This window comes from Falco peregrinus, chromosome 1, assembly GCF_023634155.1.
Source record: "Falco peregrinus isolate bFalPer1 chromosome 1, bFalPer1.pri, whole genome shotgun sequence".
Taxonomy (NCBI): domain Eukaryota; kingdom Metazoa; phylum Chordata; class Aves; order Falconiformes; family Falconidae; genus Falco; species Falco peregrinus.
The window spans coordinates 61,965,592-61,985,313 of NC_073721.1; the positions used below are offsets into that span (position 1 = coordinate 61,965,592).

At 46.1% G+C, this 19,722-nt stretch overlaps 2 protein-coding genes across 5 annotated transcripts in view; one reads left to right on the plus strand and one right to left on the minus strand.

Annotated features, from left to right (window-relative positions):
• The window catches only part of FLRT2 (fibronectin leucine rich transmembrane protein 2), a 65,382-nt gene extending 52,193 nt beyond the window's left edge, over positions 1-13,189 (minus strand). The window contains exons 1-2 of one of the 2 annotated variants that reach the window (XM_005236343.3): positions 13,037-13,189; positions 10,071-10,405 (exon numbers count right to left, since the gene is read on the minus strand). The gene's annotated coding sequence lies outside the window, so the exon portion shown is untranslated. The remainder of the gene's footprint in view (positions 1-10,070; positions 10,406-13,036) is intronic. The other variant, XM_027785126.2, reaches the window with a different exon arrangement.
• LOC129784913 (uncharacterized) lies at positions 11,542-16,018 on the plus strand. Of its 3 annotated transcripts, XM_055810948.1 has the most exons (3): positions 11,542-11,737; positions 12,788-13,050; positions 13,183-16,018. In XM_055810948.1, exons 1-3 carry the CDS (start codon positions 11,574-11,576, stop codon positions 13,494-13,496), a joined length of 741 nt encoding a protein of 246 aa, XP_055666923.1. In that variant the 5' UTR covers positions 11,542-11,573; the 3' UTR covers positions 13,497-16,018. The 3 variants fall into 3 exon arrangements, 1 of the variants encoding a protein (XP_055666923.1); XR_008748162.1 differs by having other exon boundaries at positions 12,619-16,018; XR_008748163.1 differs by lacking the exon at positions 12,788-13,050.
• Positions 16,019-19,722: the final 3,704 nt, after the last annotated feature.

The window sequence follows — 19,722 nt, forward strand, 5'->3', positions numbered from 1 at the left end:
AAGGCAAGAGAAAACTAAATGACATAAAAGCTGCCAGGATCTATTTTATGTATTTTAAATAACAAATAACATTCATGATTCCCCTTTGATTTATCTATGTAAAGCAGACTTTCTGTGCATATACCCGTGCCTGAGAGGAAAATTTAAGACTCGTTACTCACTAATTGCTTTATCCATCCCATCTTTACTCTGTATCCGTTTTTTCTTACCGTTAACATGCAGTTTCTAAGGCACCAAAAATGAGGACATGGAATAACATCAAGAGGGAATACACGGAACCGGACTCACCAAACCAGTCAGGGTTCTGTTCCAGAGCTAACACACTCAGACAGCATGAACTCTGTCCGACAGTTCCCCTGTGCTATGCCCACCACAGAAAGAACCGGGGAAACCTGATGGATCCTTCCCTCCCCTCCCAGCTCCTCCTAGATTACGCGTTGCCCCCCCTCTCCTGCTCAGGGCAGCCGGCAGTCTCAGATGAATAACAGCTTAGGTGGTTAAAACCCTGATCGTTAGGAAACTCTGATTTCCTGCTGCACAGAAAGTTGTTTATCTCTGCACTTCATTTAGTCTGGACAATTTGGATTACTCACTTTCCTCCTGTTTCCCGCCCCCCCCCCCCCCCCCCCAGTTATTTCCTAGTCACTTTCCCTTTCCTGCTTTTATCTTCCCTCTGCACAATACTGCAATACTTGACCTGCAAAAATAACATGGGAAATATTGAAATGAAAATAAAAGCTTCCATCAGCATTATTGCTTATCTCAGTTTTGATAGCATCTTTAGGATACTCTGTGTCCTCAATGCACCTGACAGACCTAACAGAATGAACTCCAGCTCAAAAAGGGATCTTTCTTAGCAAACGAGCTAACTAAAAATTCTGATTCAGTCTGTGCTGATGCACGTATTTTAAAAAAAGAGAGAGAGAGAAGCAGGAGAGAAGTATGCTGCTACCAAAATATAAATACATGTCAGTAAAAGTACCCCAGATGGTGGAAGGGAGCGCAGATTTCATGGCAAGGCTACAGGTCTTTGCAGTATTTCCACTCGTGATAAGGAGATATTCTTTTAGCATAGCGCTGAAGGAGTTAAAAAGGATGCCTTTCTGTCAAACAGGGTTATCATTCAACACAAGACAATATCTGGGCTATACTGAAACAGCCTTTCCCAAGATCACCAAATATTTCTTCACAAGACCTAAGTAGATTGTGGACTGATACCAGTGTTATCTGAAATGTAAAGGTGTTTATTCTTGGAGCGCTTAAAGAGGCTCATCTTTCTGCAGCTGGTCGGCTAAAGTGTGTGATGTCTTCTCTCGGTCAGCACATGCATAACCAGACAATCAGTCGGCAGCCTGTAAAATATGATTGCCTAGGAGATATTGATGGCCTAAGGGAAGTTCTGAATATCAGAGGTTCATAATTAGAATACCTATGCATTTGATCCAATAGAGCTTCCATCAATGTCACAGAGATGAGTGGTTATGGATTTCCAAGTCATCTCTGCTCATACAGACAGATTTATGCACTTTCAACTTTGGACAAATGAAGGGCAAAGAATTAAAGCCAAACCCTTCTACCCAGAGAGCTCCTTAGCCTTAGAGGGGTTCTGAAATTTATAATCGCCTCTCCCGGTGCTCAGGATCAAGCTCCACGGTTGGTAACTCATGACCTATTTATGCTCATGCCATCCATCCACTTTCAGTCATTCTGTCCTCTTATCTGTAAATCCACAGTCACACCATGTAGGATGTGTGGATCTGCTGATAAGAAATTTTTGCAGGAAAGAGAATCTGGGCAGATCAACAGTTCTGTTGCCAGAGCTGCTGGCAGCAACTCATTTGTTCCAGATTTATAAAGATCCACTGTGCTGATCTGATGACAGATCTGAGTGTTTGACTTCTGTGATAATAGACTATCTAGCTGAAACCTGTATTTGGTACCAAATAGTAAGTTAAATAGATACTGGTAAGATTATCCAGTGTGGGACAGAAAACAACCACCTTGTTAGCATTGAGATTATCACAGTTCCTGGGCTGTGGGTTTGGGTTTCCCTCCGTTTTGCTTTGGGGTTTGTTTTCATTTGGTTTGTTGGCTCCCCCCACCCCGGCCCCCTTTATTTAATTATAAATCACTGCATTTCACCAGAATTACACATAACTAAAAACTAAGGCATGTATGGGGATGCTTACCATTACAAAGACACACTACCACATGAATAAAAAAAGATTTTGATAGGACACAACATGGATAAAGCAATTAGAGTAACCTTACTGTCAGATGCTCTGCCACAGAGGCTTAGGCACCTCTGGGCAATCACAGGGGACTTGGCTCTATCTGTGGCGTTCAAAGCACACATTTTAAAAAAACGAGAGGTGTCCATTATGCTTCTTTCTTGCCTAAGTATTTCCAAAGCTATAACGATAGGCACTTCTCTCTCCGAGTAAAGACTGTTATTCTGTTGCACAACTGCTAAAGAATAACGTGCTGAAATTAATTTTGTCAAAGAGCGAAAGTAATTTCTCAAATTTAAAAAGAAAAAAGAGATTTCTACTGGCAAAATGCATTTTACAATTTACTGCTGAACGGCTGCAAGAAGCAGCTCTTCCCTGAGCAGCATGGCACAGGGCCAGGATGAGCTATTTCAAAAATCACCGTTGGGCATATACCAATTTGCTACATGGGATTTAGCAATACGGTGGGGAATGACTCTGTGTGTCCCTGTGTTTGTGTTTGTGTCCTGCTAAACTTCAGCAGTCTCAAACTGTACACTCATCTTCAGTTTGAGGAAATTTGTTGTTAGAGCGCTGAATTTGTTTTAAAGGAGAAATTTATCAGCCTGGACAATAACACTTTTTAGTTTACTTATTTTGTGCTGGAAAATAATTTTCTGCAGACAGCTCAAAGGCTAAAATGTCTCGGACAAAATCTTTGAAAACATTTAAATCACGAACGAAAATTTTATGAGTGTACTAGAGAGTTAACTGTGAGCTCTTGGTTGGCCTTATGTATTTTACACCTCCAGATTCTTTTGTCCAATGAATAATATGGAGGCTTCCCATAATGGATCAGTACAACATGATGCAATATGTATATAGAGCATTAACATACCAAATTGGAGTCCTCCAACCACCTGATCCAGGTTCATACCAATGCAGGTATCAAAGTGATTTCTTTTTTATACATATTTATAACAAATGATGACATAAACAGCAAGTTTTCAACTGATACAGCTCAAGGATTAATGTTTCATCTAGGAGCATTTGCAACAAACTCCAAAGCTAAGTGGTTAAAGATAAGAGTAAGGTTAAACCTAGATCCACCAAGGAAGTGGCCTGTGAAACCAGCCCAGCAAGGTTGCGAAATGGGGTACCTTTTAGCTGGATGCAAATCTCTCAATGACACAAGAAGCACCACCTAGGAAAAACTTCCTAGATCACACATGAAATTATAAGGTACTGCTAACAAATATCCCTTCATGTGGAGACACCTCACACGGTTTCAGCTAGCATTTCAGGCATGCAACAGGCTCCCACAACCACCCCACTTACCAACGTCATAATCCATCACATGATCTGCGCACCCAATGCCTAGTCCACAGAGTTTATAGACATATACCTACGTAGGCTGTGTCTGTGACAAACACATCGACTACTACAATCCTAATATAGGTGCAATTCTAGCAATTTAAATGGCTCATACCTACATAGCTTGTTTGCCCATACACACATGAAGGAACTACTAATGAAAGCACATATACATTAGGATAACCAGGGACACACTGCTGGGGTTGTATCATCTTCAATTACAGCTAAATGACATCACTTTGGGGTACTCAAATTATTACTCAGATGAGTAATCTCTAATCACAAGAAGAGTGTCTGTGAAATTAATTTGCCAGTGCAAGAGAGAAGGATCGAGTCTGGAATCAAATGCACTCATTTAAAAAGCAGGTTTTCGGCTATGAAGTTCTATTTCATAAGCACAGGTTAAGTTTGCTTCAGACTCCTTCCAGCAGCCTTGGGAAAAATACCTCTTGGGAGCACGTCGTGGTTCTTACCCAGTATAGAAACTTCCAACACACTGCAGGAAGAAATAGAAGTTTTTCTCCTTGTTTAATTTCATTTGCTGTTCACCAACACTAATTTTGAATGACAATTAACGATGTATGCTTTGAAGGGTCTGAGGGGGACCTCTATGATTTTAGATGAAGTCACGGTCACTTATACATGTAACACATACACAAATTATATATATGTATGCATATAAAACCTGCATTTCTTCTTCAGAGCTGTATATTATATCTTGTTTTGTCAGTAAGATACTGACATAAAATAATACGTCTTTTTTGTTACATGCATTTCCAGTGATATTGCGAATGTCATACCCATTTTAAAGCAGTCCTAATACTGCAATTTTTTTCTCTGCAGGAAAAGAATGCAGGAAATCTCAAGAGAAAGGAATATTTGTGACTCTGAACCTACAAGCCTGTGGTTGCTGATGCCGTGGCTGCAGTTTGACCGTGGTTTGCTCCTCTACAACCCGTGTGAAGCTCGAGGACTGTGCCTGAGCATCACCGAGGGCTCCCAGCAGTGCCAGGGCACACTGTGGGAGCACTGGCTCCTAACCCTTCCCCACAGGATGCCTCTTGGCTACCCTGTATGGAATAGCTCAGCAAGGTGTGAGCCACCCGTGCAGCCACGTGGTGCAGGACTGGGAAGTACTCTGCTCTTCAGATAATTTTCCCTGTTGGGTTTGATGAAGGAATGACAAAAGCTGCCAGCATGAACTGGGACTGACACTGCCACACACTGATCTCAGTTCTTAGAAGGTGCTGATGAGGCTTTTCATTCAGAGTTCTGACCTTTTCTGCTCTCAGTGGCTCAGGTAGTACTTTGGCACAGTTTACAGTACCTACTAGGAGACAAGTGCCCAGCATCAGCTGGCCAAACCTTGCTGAAGACAGAAATGCATGACAGTGAACAGCCAAGGAATCAGAGGGATGGAATGCCAAAATATTTTGCCTGCAATTCTCCCTCAAGATGCCTGATATTAGGCAAATGTTGACAATTTTGTCTGAATAAAGATTGTGGAGTAGTTTTGGATTAATTTACTCATAGCTAGCATGTTTTCACAAAGGAACTGGTTTGATGTATATAGGAATTTGTATTTTTAAGATAATTAGATTAGTCATGACAACTTGGCCATGATAAAGAACTCTGACCAAAGAGCAGAACTTGTGCCCCTTCCTCCTAGCATCTTCACTGGGATACATTCACCAACAAATGATGATAAGAAGAACTAAATAACTTCTCTGTATTCGGTGTGTCGAGGTACATCCCTGCCAGGGCTGGGATTTGTCAAACCAGACTGCAGACCATTACAGTAATCTGCAGATTATTTCCCAAACTACCTTTCAAAATGATTCTTTTTCTTCAGAATTATTTGACTGCAGCCTTTAATCCGTAACTGTTGCAGGAAATTACACTGATAATTTACTCTGTGAATAGGTAGCTGGTGATTAAGTGTTATGAAAGTGGCCCATTGACTTGAAGGCCAAGGCAGAATATTATCCGTGACCTTTAATATTCCGCTTTGCGAGGGGCAGATCCTACAAAATACTGGCCTGGTGGAAGCAAGTCACCCCTCACCTGGGGCCGGAGCAAAACCATCCCTTGGCAGGTCCATGCCCAGCCAGGAGCGCATCCCGCACACCAGCAGCTTCCCCAGCGTTGCCTGCAGGGACTGAAGGACGGGTTTCAATGACAGTGCACCTCTGACCGAGCAACACTTCACCGTGCCATATGCTTTTCTAAATACATCCCCGCATTAGGCTAGAAAAGGTTTCTTTTATAACAAATTAATAAATAAAGCCATTACAGATTGAAGTAAAATATACAGGAGATGGCTTCTAGGTAGACCTGATAGCTAGCACAAGAGTTCTTTTTAGAAAGGATATTTTACAGGCCTTTTTATGCATCATTAAGTTTTCAGGAATGCTGAATAGGGCATGATGGATTTGTTCTAGGTTGTTGCCAGTATTTAATTTTGATTCAGTTCAAAGGGCCATGTCAGAAGAAGGAATGGAAGAGGTGAAAAAAGCGTGTTAGCTGGGTAAATCACCAATAAAAATAAAAAAACAAAAAAACAAAAAAAAAAAAAAGGAAGGCATAAGAAGGTCCCAACACCTTTCACCAGTGGCTGAAAATACCAGATTAAATTGCACTATTCCTGGGACATATTGTTTGATGTGACTAGAATATAATCTGTTAAACAGAGAAGAGTTTTTTATTTCAGACGTTTCTTTCCTGAGTATTACCTATGGATTAAGGTTTAGGTTTGTTTTAAATGAATAAAACATGCCTCTCAAGAAACATATTTTAATTATGATTTTCTGTGGTTGTTTGTCTTTAAAAGTAGTCAATTATTTGAAAGGTGTAGGTTACACATAGCTGTAGGGGAGCTAAAGCTCCTATCTTCAGTGTATGTTAAATTAGCCTTCTTTACAATAATAACTATGTATTATTCTTTTTTATACATATAAAACAAAAAAAAATACAAATATTTGTTTTACCAAAAGAAAAGAAAAAGCAATTTTTATACCTCTGGGGCAAGTTCCAGCACTTTTGGTTTCTTGAGGAAATAAATAAAAAGCGTTGGCAGAAAGTCTCCTAAAAAGACTGCCCAAGGGGGAAGGAAGGAAACACCTAAAACCATCATATTACCAAGCGCTGAGGTAATCAACTACAATCTGGGAAATGTCAAACAATGCTAGTCACCTACCCAAAGATACTGCTGATCAAGACCTCAGCTGCCATTTACAATCACTAACTAAAACACGGAATATAGCTGTGGATATAAACAGGAGACAAATTAGTATTGGGAAGCTGGGTTTAATAATCCCCTAAAAGAGACCATCTGTCTATAAAGACCCCCTTTTCCTTGATCTCTGACATGTATTCCTAATATAGACACAGCTGGATTTGGGGTTGGGTTGGGGTTTTTTTTACATTTTTTTAAACACCCTGCTACTATAAAGTCTACTTATGGTATATCTGGTCTGAGTGTTTGTCTCAAGTTTCAGTTATTATGTAAGCACTCAGGGGCAATAAAATTTCACATCGGGTCAGCCTGCTTCAGAGTGAGTATTAAACCACCAGACAAACATAAATGTGATTCCTTTATTACTGGTGTCTAATACCACTGGACACTTGTTAATTTTCGGATTTTTGCAAATGTTCATCGCATTGTCACTGGACTGGCTGGGATGGATTTAGAGTTCTTTTCAGGTTCTGGATTCGTGTTTGGAACTGGAGTTTGGTTTTCTTGTTTTCCTGTTTAAAACACTAGGAAATCTCATTGCCCGTAATGGATGTGACGTTGATAACCTGACAAGCTAGGTGATTCACAGGTATAAAAGACCAAAACAATTTAAAGCCTGTGTTTCCAATCGACTACGGTGAAGAAAAAGGAGAAAAAAAGCGCCCACCATTGACTATACACTTCTCACAGATAGAGGTCACTAATGGACTGGATTTGAATCTGCCTGCTAAAAGGCTGGAAGTTACATTGAAAGTAATCTAGTGAAAAATGAACTCATTTTGAGATTAAAGAGGTAGCAGAAATGACTAAGAAATAAAGCTCTCACCTTCCTGGAAACAATATTATCTTAAGTGTGCCGCCTTTCTAGTCCTTTAAATAGAAAGTGCAGTACAGGTAAAGCCTGATAGTGATGCTTGTTTGAACTCCTTTTTGCTTTCCTGACTTGGTAAAACTGTGTCTCCTTCTGTTCTGCAGGAAGGGTAGGGAAGTCAGCCCTAATAACACCCTACATTTTAGATACTGCTATTTTAAGCTGTGAAAGGCAAGTACATTCTTGATTCTCGAAGGAAACCATAGCCTATGTAATGCAGATTCCAACTGGGAGGGTGTAGGGTTGCGCAAAGGAGATACGTCTACATCCTAAATCAAACTATCCAGCAGGCCAGGATATAAATGTGACTTGTGACAGTGGCTCAAATTAGATCCAGACTCTCAAAGCCAAGCACAGATAACATCACCTTATACAAAATACCGGGTGTATGTGTATGCGAGGAGCGACTCTTTTAAGACTGCTGGGTGTCTTCCAGCACCGCTTCTTGCTGCAGCCTTGGACTTTGGAAAGCACTGGTCCGGTCACAGGTAGTTTTACAGACACTGTATTTACACAGTGCTCCGACTTGCTTCACCTACAGTACTCCAGGCCTGCACTCTCTTACTTTTAACTGCCTCACTACCGTATCAGGGTAGAAAACAACCATGCAAATAGCAAACCTCCGACAAGCAGTAATGCTGCTTGCAATCTCTCCTGTCATGCAATTTTCAGGAAGATCAACACTAACATTTTAATATCACTTTTGTCACTTAGGAGTGGTGACTTTCAAATAATATCTGTTGTATCTTTTTCATTATGCAAAGATCCTGTCTCAGTGATAACATTGCATACATTGACTCCTGAAATGAAGAAAGGAAAGAAAGGTGGATAGAGGTATAGGTACGGTGGCTATCAAGTGTTCTGAAAAAATGCCAGGATGGATTTTTCTCCTTCCAAAAATACATATAGCTAAAACCAATTCATTAACTTCCTCTAAAACTACAAATATATAAAGGCGCTCTTGGAGAAAGGCCACGCTGGTGAACGAAGCAAGGAATTAAGCCCATGGAAGTTTGTGGTTAGGTTTTTTTGGTGGTGGTTTGTGGGTTGTTTTTTTTTCTCTGGTTGGTTGGGGTTTTTAAACCTGAGCAGCAACCGGTCTCAGTCTCTAAACTGGTTTAATTTCCTTGCAAGCACCATAAAGTTAGATGCATTAAATACACCTCTCTTTAACCCACCCCCTGCCTTTCTCTGTGTGTGTGTGTGTGTGCGCGAGAGAGAGCTCTGACTTGCTCTAGTATCTTTTCCTGCTCCTCATACAAGGAACCTCTCCCTTTCTATCTAGCCGAGCTCTGCATCACAAGAGGCAGCATCTGAACAAACCTAATCAGTACCTTCCACACACAGAACGGGAATTTACACGGATTTGTGCCTTGGATTTATTAGCTTATTGTAATCCTTACAACAGATTTCCTCCATTAAAATTAATTAAAAGCTCCTGCTGACTGATTCCCACTCCAAAAAGAAGGTGGAGAGCCTTACTCTCTCACTTTGCAGCAGATTTCTGTGTATGTTTTGGGGTTCCACCACATGCTCCACAGAGGGCTTTTCAGCTGTTTGACTTCTTTTCGCTATCTGGTATTTTTTTGTCGTCACCACCACCACCACTGCACCACCACCACCCCCAGCACCCCGCAGGATCTGTTATCATCCTGCCAGCCCACACCGACTAATTCACCAGGTCTCTAAGGGTCTCCTTAGTCCGCCGAAGCCCTGATTCAGCTCCCTTAACCTCGGCCGCCCCCCCCGCCCCAGCCCCGCTCCGGTGGCTGCCGCTGGGGATTTGATGGATCCTGCCGCCGGGCGCAGCTCCCCGCTCTCCGGGTGGATCCCTGAGCTCCCAGCTAAGGCGGCTGCCTCTACCCCAGCGAGTCTCACCTTTCCAGGTCCCATTTCTCCAACCCACCTCCCGCCCGGGGCCGAGCGGTGCTGACACCGGCTCCCTGCCGGTCCCTGCAGCAGGGGCAGCTGCCGGAGCGCTTCGGCGGCGGGGGGGGGGGGAGGGCTGGGGGCCGGGCTCGGCACCTTCCCGGGATGTGACAAGGGATCCGGGACCACGCTGCCAGCCGGGGGTCCCGCTGCTGACTCCCGCACCCGGGGACCCTGCGAGCGCTTGCTGCCGGCCATTCATAAATGTGTGTGTGTGCGTGCGTGTGCCCGTGCCCGGCGCCGCGCACTCGCAGCCACGGGGCTCTAACGATGCGGAGGCGAGATTCCTGACACCCCACCTGACCCACGGCTCCTTAACTTCGCCTTCCCGGGGCAGGCAAAGAGCTCCGCGGCTTTAAATCGCCCGGGGCTGGAATTAGCAGGAAGGAGGAAAGTAAAATAATAATAAAAAATAATTTAAAAAAATAGAAAAATGAAATCCCAACTGTACCTGGCGGTGTCTGGGAATCCCTCGCCGGCACCGATCATAATCCCCCTCCGCGCCTCTGGCCCCCCGCACCAAAACTTTTCCGCCGCCGCTCCTCGGGGGTGGCCGCCGCCCTCCGCGCCGCGCAGCGCCGCTCCCGGCCGGCCCCGCTCCCCGCCGGCCGCCGCTGCGGAGCGACCCCCGCGCCTCCCGCGCCTTCCTCCGCCCTTAGGAGGCAGCGGCATCGTCCTCCCCCCGGCTCCGCCACCGCCGCCGCCGGCGCGCAGCCCGCGGCTCTGGCATCCCCAACGCACTTTCTCTCCTCGGTTCGCTCGCTCTTCCCCCCGCCGGTCCTCCTTCTCCCGTATTAAAAAAAAAAAAAAAAAAAAAAAAAAAGTTAAAAAAAAAAAAAACCAAAACAAAACAAAAACGGGAAGGGACCGCGGGTACGCCTGGTCTTGGGGGTTCTTGCTTTCTTTTTTTCTCTCTTTCTGTCCTCTGGAAACGATGAAAGGATCACATGAGGAGCAGGCGCGAAGACCCAGGACCCCTGGAAGTCGGAGAAGGCATCGGACACGTATCTGTGAGTATGCGTGTGAGTCTGTGTCTGGCTCTCTCCAAGTCCTGAGCCTGCCTCCAGCCGGGATTGCAGGCTGGTCTTAGCAGTAATGATGCCTCAGATCTGACTATTCCCTGCTAATGTAAGTCGTGCCTTTTTTTCCTCCCTGCCTGACACCCCAGGGAGATGTTTACAGTAATGAATTCAGTTGATAGCCATCTCTCTCTCTCTCCTGGAGTCCCTCCCACATTTCTAGTTTAAAGAATGCTTGGAAGGCAGGGCTGCAACCTAAAGCTTTCCAAGAGGCAAAGTCAGGCTAGGTTTTCTCTTTTTCTCTTTCCTTTTTTTTTTTTTTTTTTTTTCTTTCCCGCTTTTAACCCGTTGCTTGCTGAAGGCAGCTTAGCTCCCTCCCTCCCTCCCTTTGGACTCGCCCTCCCCTCCTCCTCCTCCTCGCAGCGAGGGGAAGCAAGCGGGCGGTGCTGCGCGGGGGTTACGCAGCCCGCGGACCCCCCCCCCCCCCCCCGCCTCCCCGCGGCTGCCCGGCGCGCTCCCGGGCTCTGGCGGGGAGGATCCGAGGAGGGAGCTGGAAAACTCCCCGAGCTGCGGTCCTAGCAGGGAGATGCCCTCGCCGGCAGTAATTACAGCCGTGTTCTCCACCAACATGGCGATATTTCATGTGCAGCCGCCGCCAAGCCCGCCTCACCCCCTCCCCCCGCCCTCCGCGAACTTTTAGGTAGGCAATAGCAGTACTCAATACATATAACACAGAATAAAAGAAAGTCCAACCCTCAGGGAAGAGACGGACCTCCTTTAGTATTCCGTCTGATTTCCATCATCAGGCAGAAAGACTTTATAAACCGCTGGAGAAACCGCCTCTTGCCCTAAAGCGCTAACACCCACCCCCCCACACCCCCCGCCCCCCCTCCGGTGCTCAGCCAGTGCGTGTGCGCGTTCATGTGTGCGCGTTCATGTGTGTGCGCGCATCCCGGGCTGCCTGCGCTTTTTTCGGGGTAACCCTTCCTCTGCCGCCCCGTTCCCCGCTAAGCCGCTGCCCTGCCCTGCCAAGCCCACGCAAAGGCAGGACTATTTTAACACCGAGAAGCACCCGGGCGATAGGATACAGCCCTCCAAGGTAGGACGGGGGTTGTGCGCGAGGAGAATTTGCCTCGAAACTCCTCCATTAGTACAGAAAACGCACAATGCGGCGTTTGCTGCGAGTTACTTTAAGAGAGGGGCTGGGGAGGGGTGGGGAGAGGAGAGAAGAGCTGATCAATGCCATGTGTCGAGGAAACAGAAAAAGCAACCGAAATGCCTCGGGGGTTGCTTCTCCCTCACCCCCGGCTGCTCGCTAGCTTGCATTTTCAGCTCAAAAGCTGAATCACTCGCCATTGTCTCCGCACCTCCTTCGCTGGGGGGTGGGGTGGGGGGCTAAATTATTCACGACTTCAAAGGTTTAACAAGCCGTACCGACCAGCCCGGCGAGGGTCAGCCCAGCCCGGCTCCTGCCCCCCCCCGCACCCTGCCGTCCAAGGGGGCTTATGACCCCCCCACCTCACCCCGCTCTTTAACAGCCAGCCCCGAGCCGCCCTGCCCGGAGAAGAGGCTGCGCCCTCACCTACGCGGGTGCGCTGAGTGCTGGGGATGCGCGGAACGGGGAGCGCAGGTACCCCGGCATTTCTCAGGGGACTCGGCGAGGGGGAAGGAGTCGAGGACGAGCCCGCTCCCCTCCCGACACCTCTGCCTCGGGGTCCGGGGTACGCCCCCGGGATGGAGGTGGGGGGGTCCTAACCCCCCGGCGGGGCTCAGCCGGCCGGGAAGGAGCGGGTCTGGCACGGGTCAGCCCGCGGGGAGAGCCTGTACCCCTGGCTTGGAGGGAGGGCTGCTCGCTGCTCCCAGGGATGAAAGCATCAGGAGCCCCGCAGGGTCTAGAGGCAAATGAACGACGTTGATCAAAGGCTGTTCTGGGTCTTTTTTGACTTTTTAGGACCTGTCTTTATTTTTTTTTTTTTTAAGGCTCTGCATACTTTTCAAAGCTCTTATTTGAGGATGATTTATATCCCTTTCCCGAAGCTGATAGACGAGCGGTGCATTTTTTCGTGGAAAAAAAAAAATAGCCCCCCTTATAAATCTTTCTCGTCCTCTGTCCATCCGTCCCTTCTTTCTCCACGTTCCCCGATATTAGCAACCTGTCGCCGACACACAGAGCTTTGTCGATCCCAGCCAGGCATTTCTGCTCCCTGTGCCCCCAAATCACGGGGGATACTACAAACTCCTGCTGCCTTGCCCCAGAGGGGCTAGGGGGGCTCACGCCCGGCCCCCTCCTGCCCTTGGCCCCTCACCCAGCCCATGCTTCACATCAGAGACACTCGAGACACACTTCGGTCAAATCAAGAGGGTGTCAAGCCAAGGAGATGACTCGACCAGCCGTTACCTGCTCCTGCGGAGGTGGGTCCTCCTCGCTTGGTCACCCAAAGCCCACCGGGTCCGGCAGGTTGAAAGGGACTAAAGTGACCGAAGCGCTGGGCTCCGGCATGGTATGATTTTAGGGATCACTGCCAAGGTCTCTGCTTTCCATAGCTGCCAACGGACACCATCACGCAAGGTTTCTCTCAAGGAAAGGAGGAAGGAAATTGTCTTGCCAAGCTGCTCGTCCAGCCGGTCACTTGACCCCGTCCCCCACCGATGACACGGAGGAACACCCCGGGAAAGCGGTTAAACGCCTCGGAATTCCCTTGCCTTCCTCTCCCAGCGGCGGCTGGGGCGCAGCGCGGCGGAGCGCCCTCACGGCCGCGCCGGCCCCGCTCCCCGCCGGCCGCCCGAGCGGCTCCGCTGCGCAGCGAGGGGGACCGGTCCCAGCCGCGGGGCTGCGGCGCGCCCAGCCTCGGGCATAGTCTTCCTTAAACTTTGCCTAGCGAGCGAGTCAGCGGCTTAACCCTTTGCAGCCCTTGCTCTCGCCCGGCCGCCGAGCCCGCAGGCCTGGGGATGCGCTGGTGCGAGGGGCAGCGCAGCCGGCTGCTCGCCCGGCGGCTTTCAGTTACGTGCCATTCGCTAGTCTTGATTTCATTTCATTTTTTTTTTTTTTTTTCAGTTGAAATAAATCACAACCGCCAACTGGGGAGCAGTTGGAGAGCTGAACACTGCTTTCTGGATAGGGGCCGGAGGAAAAAAAAAAAAAAAAAAGAAAAAAAAAAAGTCCTCTCGGCAAAGCAGCTTTCCTGGGGACTCACCTGTGGTCCCTACTTTGTCACCGAATCTGGTATGGAAACTGTCACACTCATGGCACGGATCCCTCGCACACACATACACAGAGCTTCTACACCTTCCTCAGCATGGTGTGGCTGAAAGTACAGCTCCGCATGAGCTATTTCGCTCAGACCTCCGGATTCAGCACGTTTACAGGTTATTAATAACAGCAGAGAAAGGAGCAAGCGAGAAAGAAACATATTTCCATGGAAAAAAAAATAGAAAAAAAAAACCCAACAACAAACCAACAAGAAAGCCTTTTTCACACATGCACTTTGTAGTCAAAGGAAATATTTACCACCAGCAAACTCCAGCATGTCAGAACATGTTTCCTTCGAAGCAGAAGAGAGCTTAAAAATGAGAGAAAAAGCATGTGCAATTCAAAGATGAAATGAAGTGCATGAAAGCTTTCCAAACTCAGCACCACCAGCCTGGAGCCTGATGTCAAGACAACGCTGGAGCGCTGCAACACAAAGATGCGGAAGGGGAAAGAAGGAAACTAGCAAACTCCATTGTTTTTTGTGGTTGTTTTTTTTTTTTTTTTAATATTCTTTTTTATATATTTTCAGGAAATTATGATGTTTGCCACCCTTCCCTGCACACACCCCCCACACACCCCGAATAAAAACAAAATAAGGGGGACAAACACATACGACCACCTCTAAGTGCAGCTGAACACTGAGAGCCTGGAGGTGGGCTGGGCTGCCGGGACCTCCTTCCAGCGCCCCGGGGGTCACCCCGCGGGGAGGACACGGAGGCAATGGCCCCTGCGGGCCAAGGGGACTCTGGCCTCCTGAGCTGGGTAAGGTAAGGCTGGCCGAGGAAGGAGAAGAACCCTACAATAAGCCAAAGAGCAGGGAAAAAAAAAAATAAACAAACAAAAAAACCCAAACCAAACCTCCTCCCACCCACATTTTTAGGTTTGGAATTTAAGAAGAGGCAAATAGACCTATTTGAAAGAATACCCCCCTCCCCCCCCCCAAAAAAAAAGAAAAAAAGCCAAACAAAAAGAACCCCTTTAGATATTGCATCTAGCCTCATCCCGTTTGTAACGTTGGGGGGCAGAAGCGGGGAGGTGGGCGCAGCCGCCGGGCTGAGGCCGGCGGGCAGGCGGGCGCGCAGCGGGGCTCCGCGGGCGCGGAGCGGGGCGGGCTGCAGCGCCGGCGGCGCGGCGCAGGGGGCAGCAGAGCCCAGCGCTGGGCGACCGGGACACCCCCCCCCCCACCACCACCCCCGATGGCTCGGGCTGCACACAACAGCTTCCCCCCCACCCCCGATATAAGTGTGTGTGTGTGTTAGCAAACCGCCCGGCGTGGGGAAAGGCAGCCGAAAAGGCGGTACAGCGAGGGCGCTCCCGCACGGGCTGGGGGCACGCAGGGTGGCCAGCCCGCGGTGGTGGTCCTCCGAGCCGCAACGCCACCTCACTTATTTGAAACAGAATGTGAAATGGGGTAACATTAAGGAAGATTATAAAAATCAGAGTCTTTTCCATAAATTCTTTTTTTTTTTTTTTTTTTTTTTTTACCCCCAGCTGTATCGTTAAAGTGATTTCTGCAGCTGCAGGGGAGCCGGGAAAAGGCACTGGAAGTGATTCTGTAATGGGGGGGGGGGGGGGGGGGCTGGTTGGTCTGAAACGTACTGAGTGATGCCCAGGTCTTGTCAATCATGTCAAATTGGGGGTCAGGCCTTAAATTCGTGCAGCTGATGGAAGGGGGGGGGGGGGGGGGGGGCGGCAATGACAAGGTGAATTCTTCATCAAATTTGGGAAAATCAGCTGCTTTAAAAAAGCTTTGAGGAAGGGAAGGGAAGGAAAAAAGGAAGGGAAAGGGGCATTTAGAATAGCAGACAAATGAGTTATGAAGATATTGTTATATTGTACTGAATTCTAGACAAGATGAAGTTATGAATGTGTTTCTCTTCACTGCAATCAAACAAGTGAAGCACTTGAGCTAGAACTACATTAGACCAGGGAACACCAACACCCCATGTCTCTTTTCTCTGGGCTCTCACTTCTGTGGCAAGCTGAAAAGCAAATTACCATACTGGTTCTGAAACAGCCTTTGGCAGAGTTTGTGATATGACTCAAATGGTAAATTTCTACTATTTTGGAAAGTAGGGATTGGATTTGATTTTCAAATAGAATTAATAATAAAACTTAAGTATGCCATTAGACTGTTCTTATTTGTGGTGTTTCTCATCGGTGCTTTCTTGTCTCCCCCTTTCCCTTCACCCACTGTTGCCTGCTGGGCTTTGACCTGTCTGTGTTGGGTGTCAGCCTGTGACAGTACCACAGTGCCTTGGGCTGCTGCACTTCATAGCCTTGACCTGGCCGAGGCTCTCCCCTCCTTACTGCAAGGATTTCTGCATTTATCTTTTGACAGTGTCATGATAAACTGCTTCTATGGATTGCCTTTGGCCATCCTTCACCGCCTTATCCCAGAAGACACAGGAATCCCGGAGCCTTATAGAATGTTGGGTTGTTTTTTTCGTCTTTAAGACTGAGGAGGATGTTCCAAGTTTTTCTGTTTGCAGCCTGTTTGTCAAGTTGATTTCCAATAAAATCAGGAAATAAGCTGGTCGAAATCTGTTGAAATTTTTTTTTCCTCCCTTCCCTTCTGAAAACCGGAGAGACTCCTGTCAAATTTTGTATAAATCAAAATAGATCTACCCAGACGCCATCCGATAGACATGTTGGAAACAGATAAATAGGTAAGACAGGAGGACTGGACTGTAACATTTTATTATATCTGAAACAATAAGTAGTCTATTTTTCTGACCACATTTTGTGACCAAAGTAAACTATGACAAATTGCATCACATATCACGCCATCTTATTTTAAGCAAAAAGTCTATAAGGAGGACAAAATTCTATGTATAAATTGCTGGTTGCTCACCTTAATTTTCACACTGAAAACAGCTGCACAAATATAGATTAATCCAGCTAATTATTTGCATCTGATGAAATTTAGGTAATTGAAATGGCTAAATCATCATGGACATAAGCAACCAGCATCATTAAACATGGTTATACATTGGTTCTTTGTTTTTTTAATGTATGCAAAATGCAAGGGAAAAATAGAATAACCAGAAAAGCAACTGGCTGAAATCAACACACACGGGGGGGGTAAAAAAAGTTCATTTATGATTGACCTAACTACTTACCAAGGTGTGAGTAGAAGGCATAAGGAAAACCTTGTGAATAGCATACAAATGGCCCACGTGAGTTTTCTCTTTAACATGTTCTAAGCAAAATCATTAAGGTCTTTTTCATTGCCATAGGCAGCTTTTAAAATAAAGGAAAGTTTTCCATCTCTGGTTCTGTTACTGGAAATTTATGTTTCTGGAAAACAACTCCACATGCTTCTACCAGACATACTCTAGCTGCACCATGTAGAACCAAAACACCAGGCCAGTGCAAGCTGTGCAGCATTCATTAAGTTGCCCCTTTTGCATTCATCGCTCTTCTTTTATTCCAAGTGGAGAAGGCTAGAAGGCAGACTATCAATCTACTCTAGAAAAAGCATCACTTTCTGATCACAAGGCCATCTGCCCTATCTCCCAAGGGACTTCAAGAGCTCACTCATTCTAATTTTCTACTGATTAAAAAAACCAGATTCATTTGTACTTTCTTATCCACAGGTTCAGCAAGCTAAAATCATTCTTCCACTTTTGTCTCTGTCGAGTCCCTTTCTGTAACTTCTTGTATTTTCAAGGGGATTGTTGCAATTACGGAAGAGCACCTCTGGATGTTCTAAGCAGAACCAGTTTTCTTTCAGCTCAATAAACAGGAATGGGCAGATTTTAGAGTTTTGAGCTTTATAAAAGTTGTACAGGAGAAAACTGTTTTAAAACAATTAGCCTGGTCAAAGTGTCTTAATATTATGTAAAGAAAGAGAGCCTAAAAAAAATTGCTACAGCTTACCATGTAGCCCCCAGGGCTCACAGCACGGGTCTTATGGCTTTATAGCTGCCTGATTTCCATGCAGCACTTTAGGCAAGGCTAGCAAACTTCATTCTACAATGTTTTAAAGAACCCTGAGCTCTGGCTGACAACCGTTGTTAACTCTTTTTCAATTCCGGTATAAACTAATTACGTGTAATAAGATACAAAGGAGAATGTAGATTTTCTATTGAAATTTATTGATTTTTTCTTTTTCTGGATTAATCCCTTGATTATGATAAAGAGGTAATGACATTTTGCAAAGCCTTTCCTAATCCTTCCTGCTTATATATTTTAGAAAATATTGTGGTAAAATGGATAGGTGAAAAGGAAAATTGGTTTCAATTACCTAAAGGAGGAGGTATAAAGCCATTACACTGACCATCAAGGTCAAGAATTAGAGGCTACGTGATTGCACCTCCAAATTCAGAAATAAATGAGCAATAGTCTTTGCATGCTGCTGTGCCAGAAGGTTCCTATCCAGGGGCTATTACTAGAGGGCAGAAAAGCATGTCACCGTGGTACAGACTGATTACCTGAAAGGAAAGGGGGGGAAAAAAAAGGCCCAGGCAGAATGACTCGGCAGATGGTATCTGTTTTGAATCCTGATAAATTGGCAGTAAGCTTTCAGGTCTTTGAGAGGATTCTGAGGCAGTGAAAATATCTTGTGAAACCATTTGTCTTGGTTTTCAGCAGTGTAAAGCACCCACGTCACAGATTTGTGGACTGAGGGGGATAAGAAGGTTGTCACAGCAGTCAACAACTCTTCATCAGTTTCGGAACGCAGGGCACCAGCTTAATTCTTTGCAGCGCTAAACTTTTTCTTAATGTCTAGTAACAGGGAGCTCTTTTCAGTAACCTCTTTATGAACAGGAAGGCATTGCCTTTTAGACGTAGGGAAGATGTTGTTAGAAGGAACAAGGATCTCTAATGAGAACCACTGAAGCAGGGAAAAGTTCAGCACCCATCCAGGTAACCATGGCCTGCTGGCAGGGGGACAGAAGGGATGTGCTTTAATGAGGGGTGTGTGCTATGTGGAAGCAGAGATGGGCTGCTCAAAAGGTATGAGGCTACTTACTACACCGATGCTATGAAGAATATTTAGTCGCTAGTACCAGCAGATTTTTTTCTTAAGTTCATTTCCACGCTACAACAGAACTGGGAAAGACCCTGAATTTCTTTCCCCAAAGGGATACTGAAGGAACCTGCAGGTGAGAAAACCCATCTACGGAATTGCACCAGGATTGCAAATATAGGGTGAGTTTAATTCAGCTAAAGGGTCCTTGTTAGGAAATTCCATTCCTCTTCGTTTTCCCCTTTGCAGTCTTCGCAGTTCTCAAGATCTCAAACGGTCCCTGGGGAATGACCTACATCGGCTTTGCACGTACGATATTCAGCCTGGGAGAGAGCGCTGACCATTTTTTATAAAGAAAAGAGCTGTATGTAAAAGTAATAGTACATGGGAAGTTTTTCTGGATCATATATATATATATATATATATATATAATTTAATTATCTTGCAGAATTAATAATTAAGTAATTGTGGTGTGCTTCTCCTTTGCTTTTGACTCAAACAGACCCTGCCTCAATTCACACTGAGTTTTCTCGTTGATTAATTCTGCTTACTTGGTGGTGATAAATTTCACTTGAGACAAACCATGGGCTTATTTCGCTAAACACACCACACATACAATGGCCTAGGTGGAGCAGTTACAAAGAAGAGTCAGGAATATACCCCCAGGACAGATTGAACTTTTTACTTGCATCATAAAATGATCTTCCTTTCAGTGCCTCAGGCAAAAAGAACGGGAAGAAGTTAAGCTGTTCTTTTCGTAGGGTTCGAGAAGGCGGTGAAATCCTCCCTGAAGAGAATGAAGCAGCTTGGGTGTGTATTGGTTTATTGGTGACTTTTAGTGAGTGCAAATAAAATGAGT

Bases quoted from the DNA above. Each gene is read 5' to 3' on its own strand.
- LOC129784913 (XM_055810948.1), top strand. From the start codon at position 11,574: ATGTGTGTGCGCGCATCCCGGGCTGCCTGCGCTTTTTTCGGGGTAACC. The intron at 11,738-12,787 runs GTAGGACGGGGG...CCCCGATATTAG, and splicing joins ATAGGATACAGCCCTCCAAG to CAACCTGTCGCCGACACACA. The intron at 13,051-13,182 runs GTGGGTCCTCCT...TGCTTTCCATAG, and splicing joins CGTTACCTGCTCCTGCGGAG to CTGCCAACGGACACCATCAC.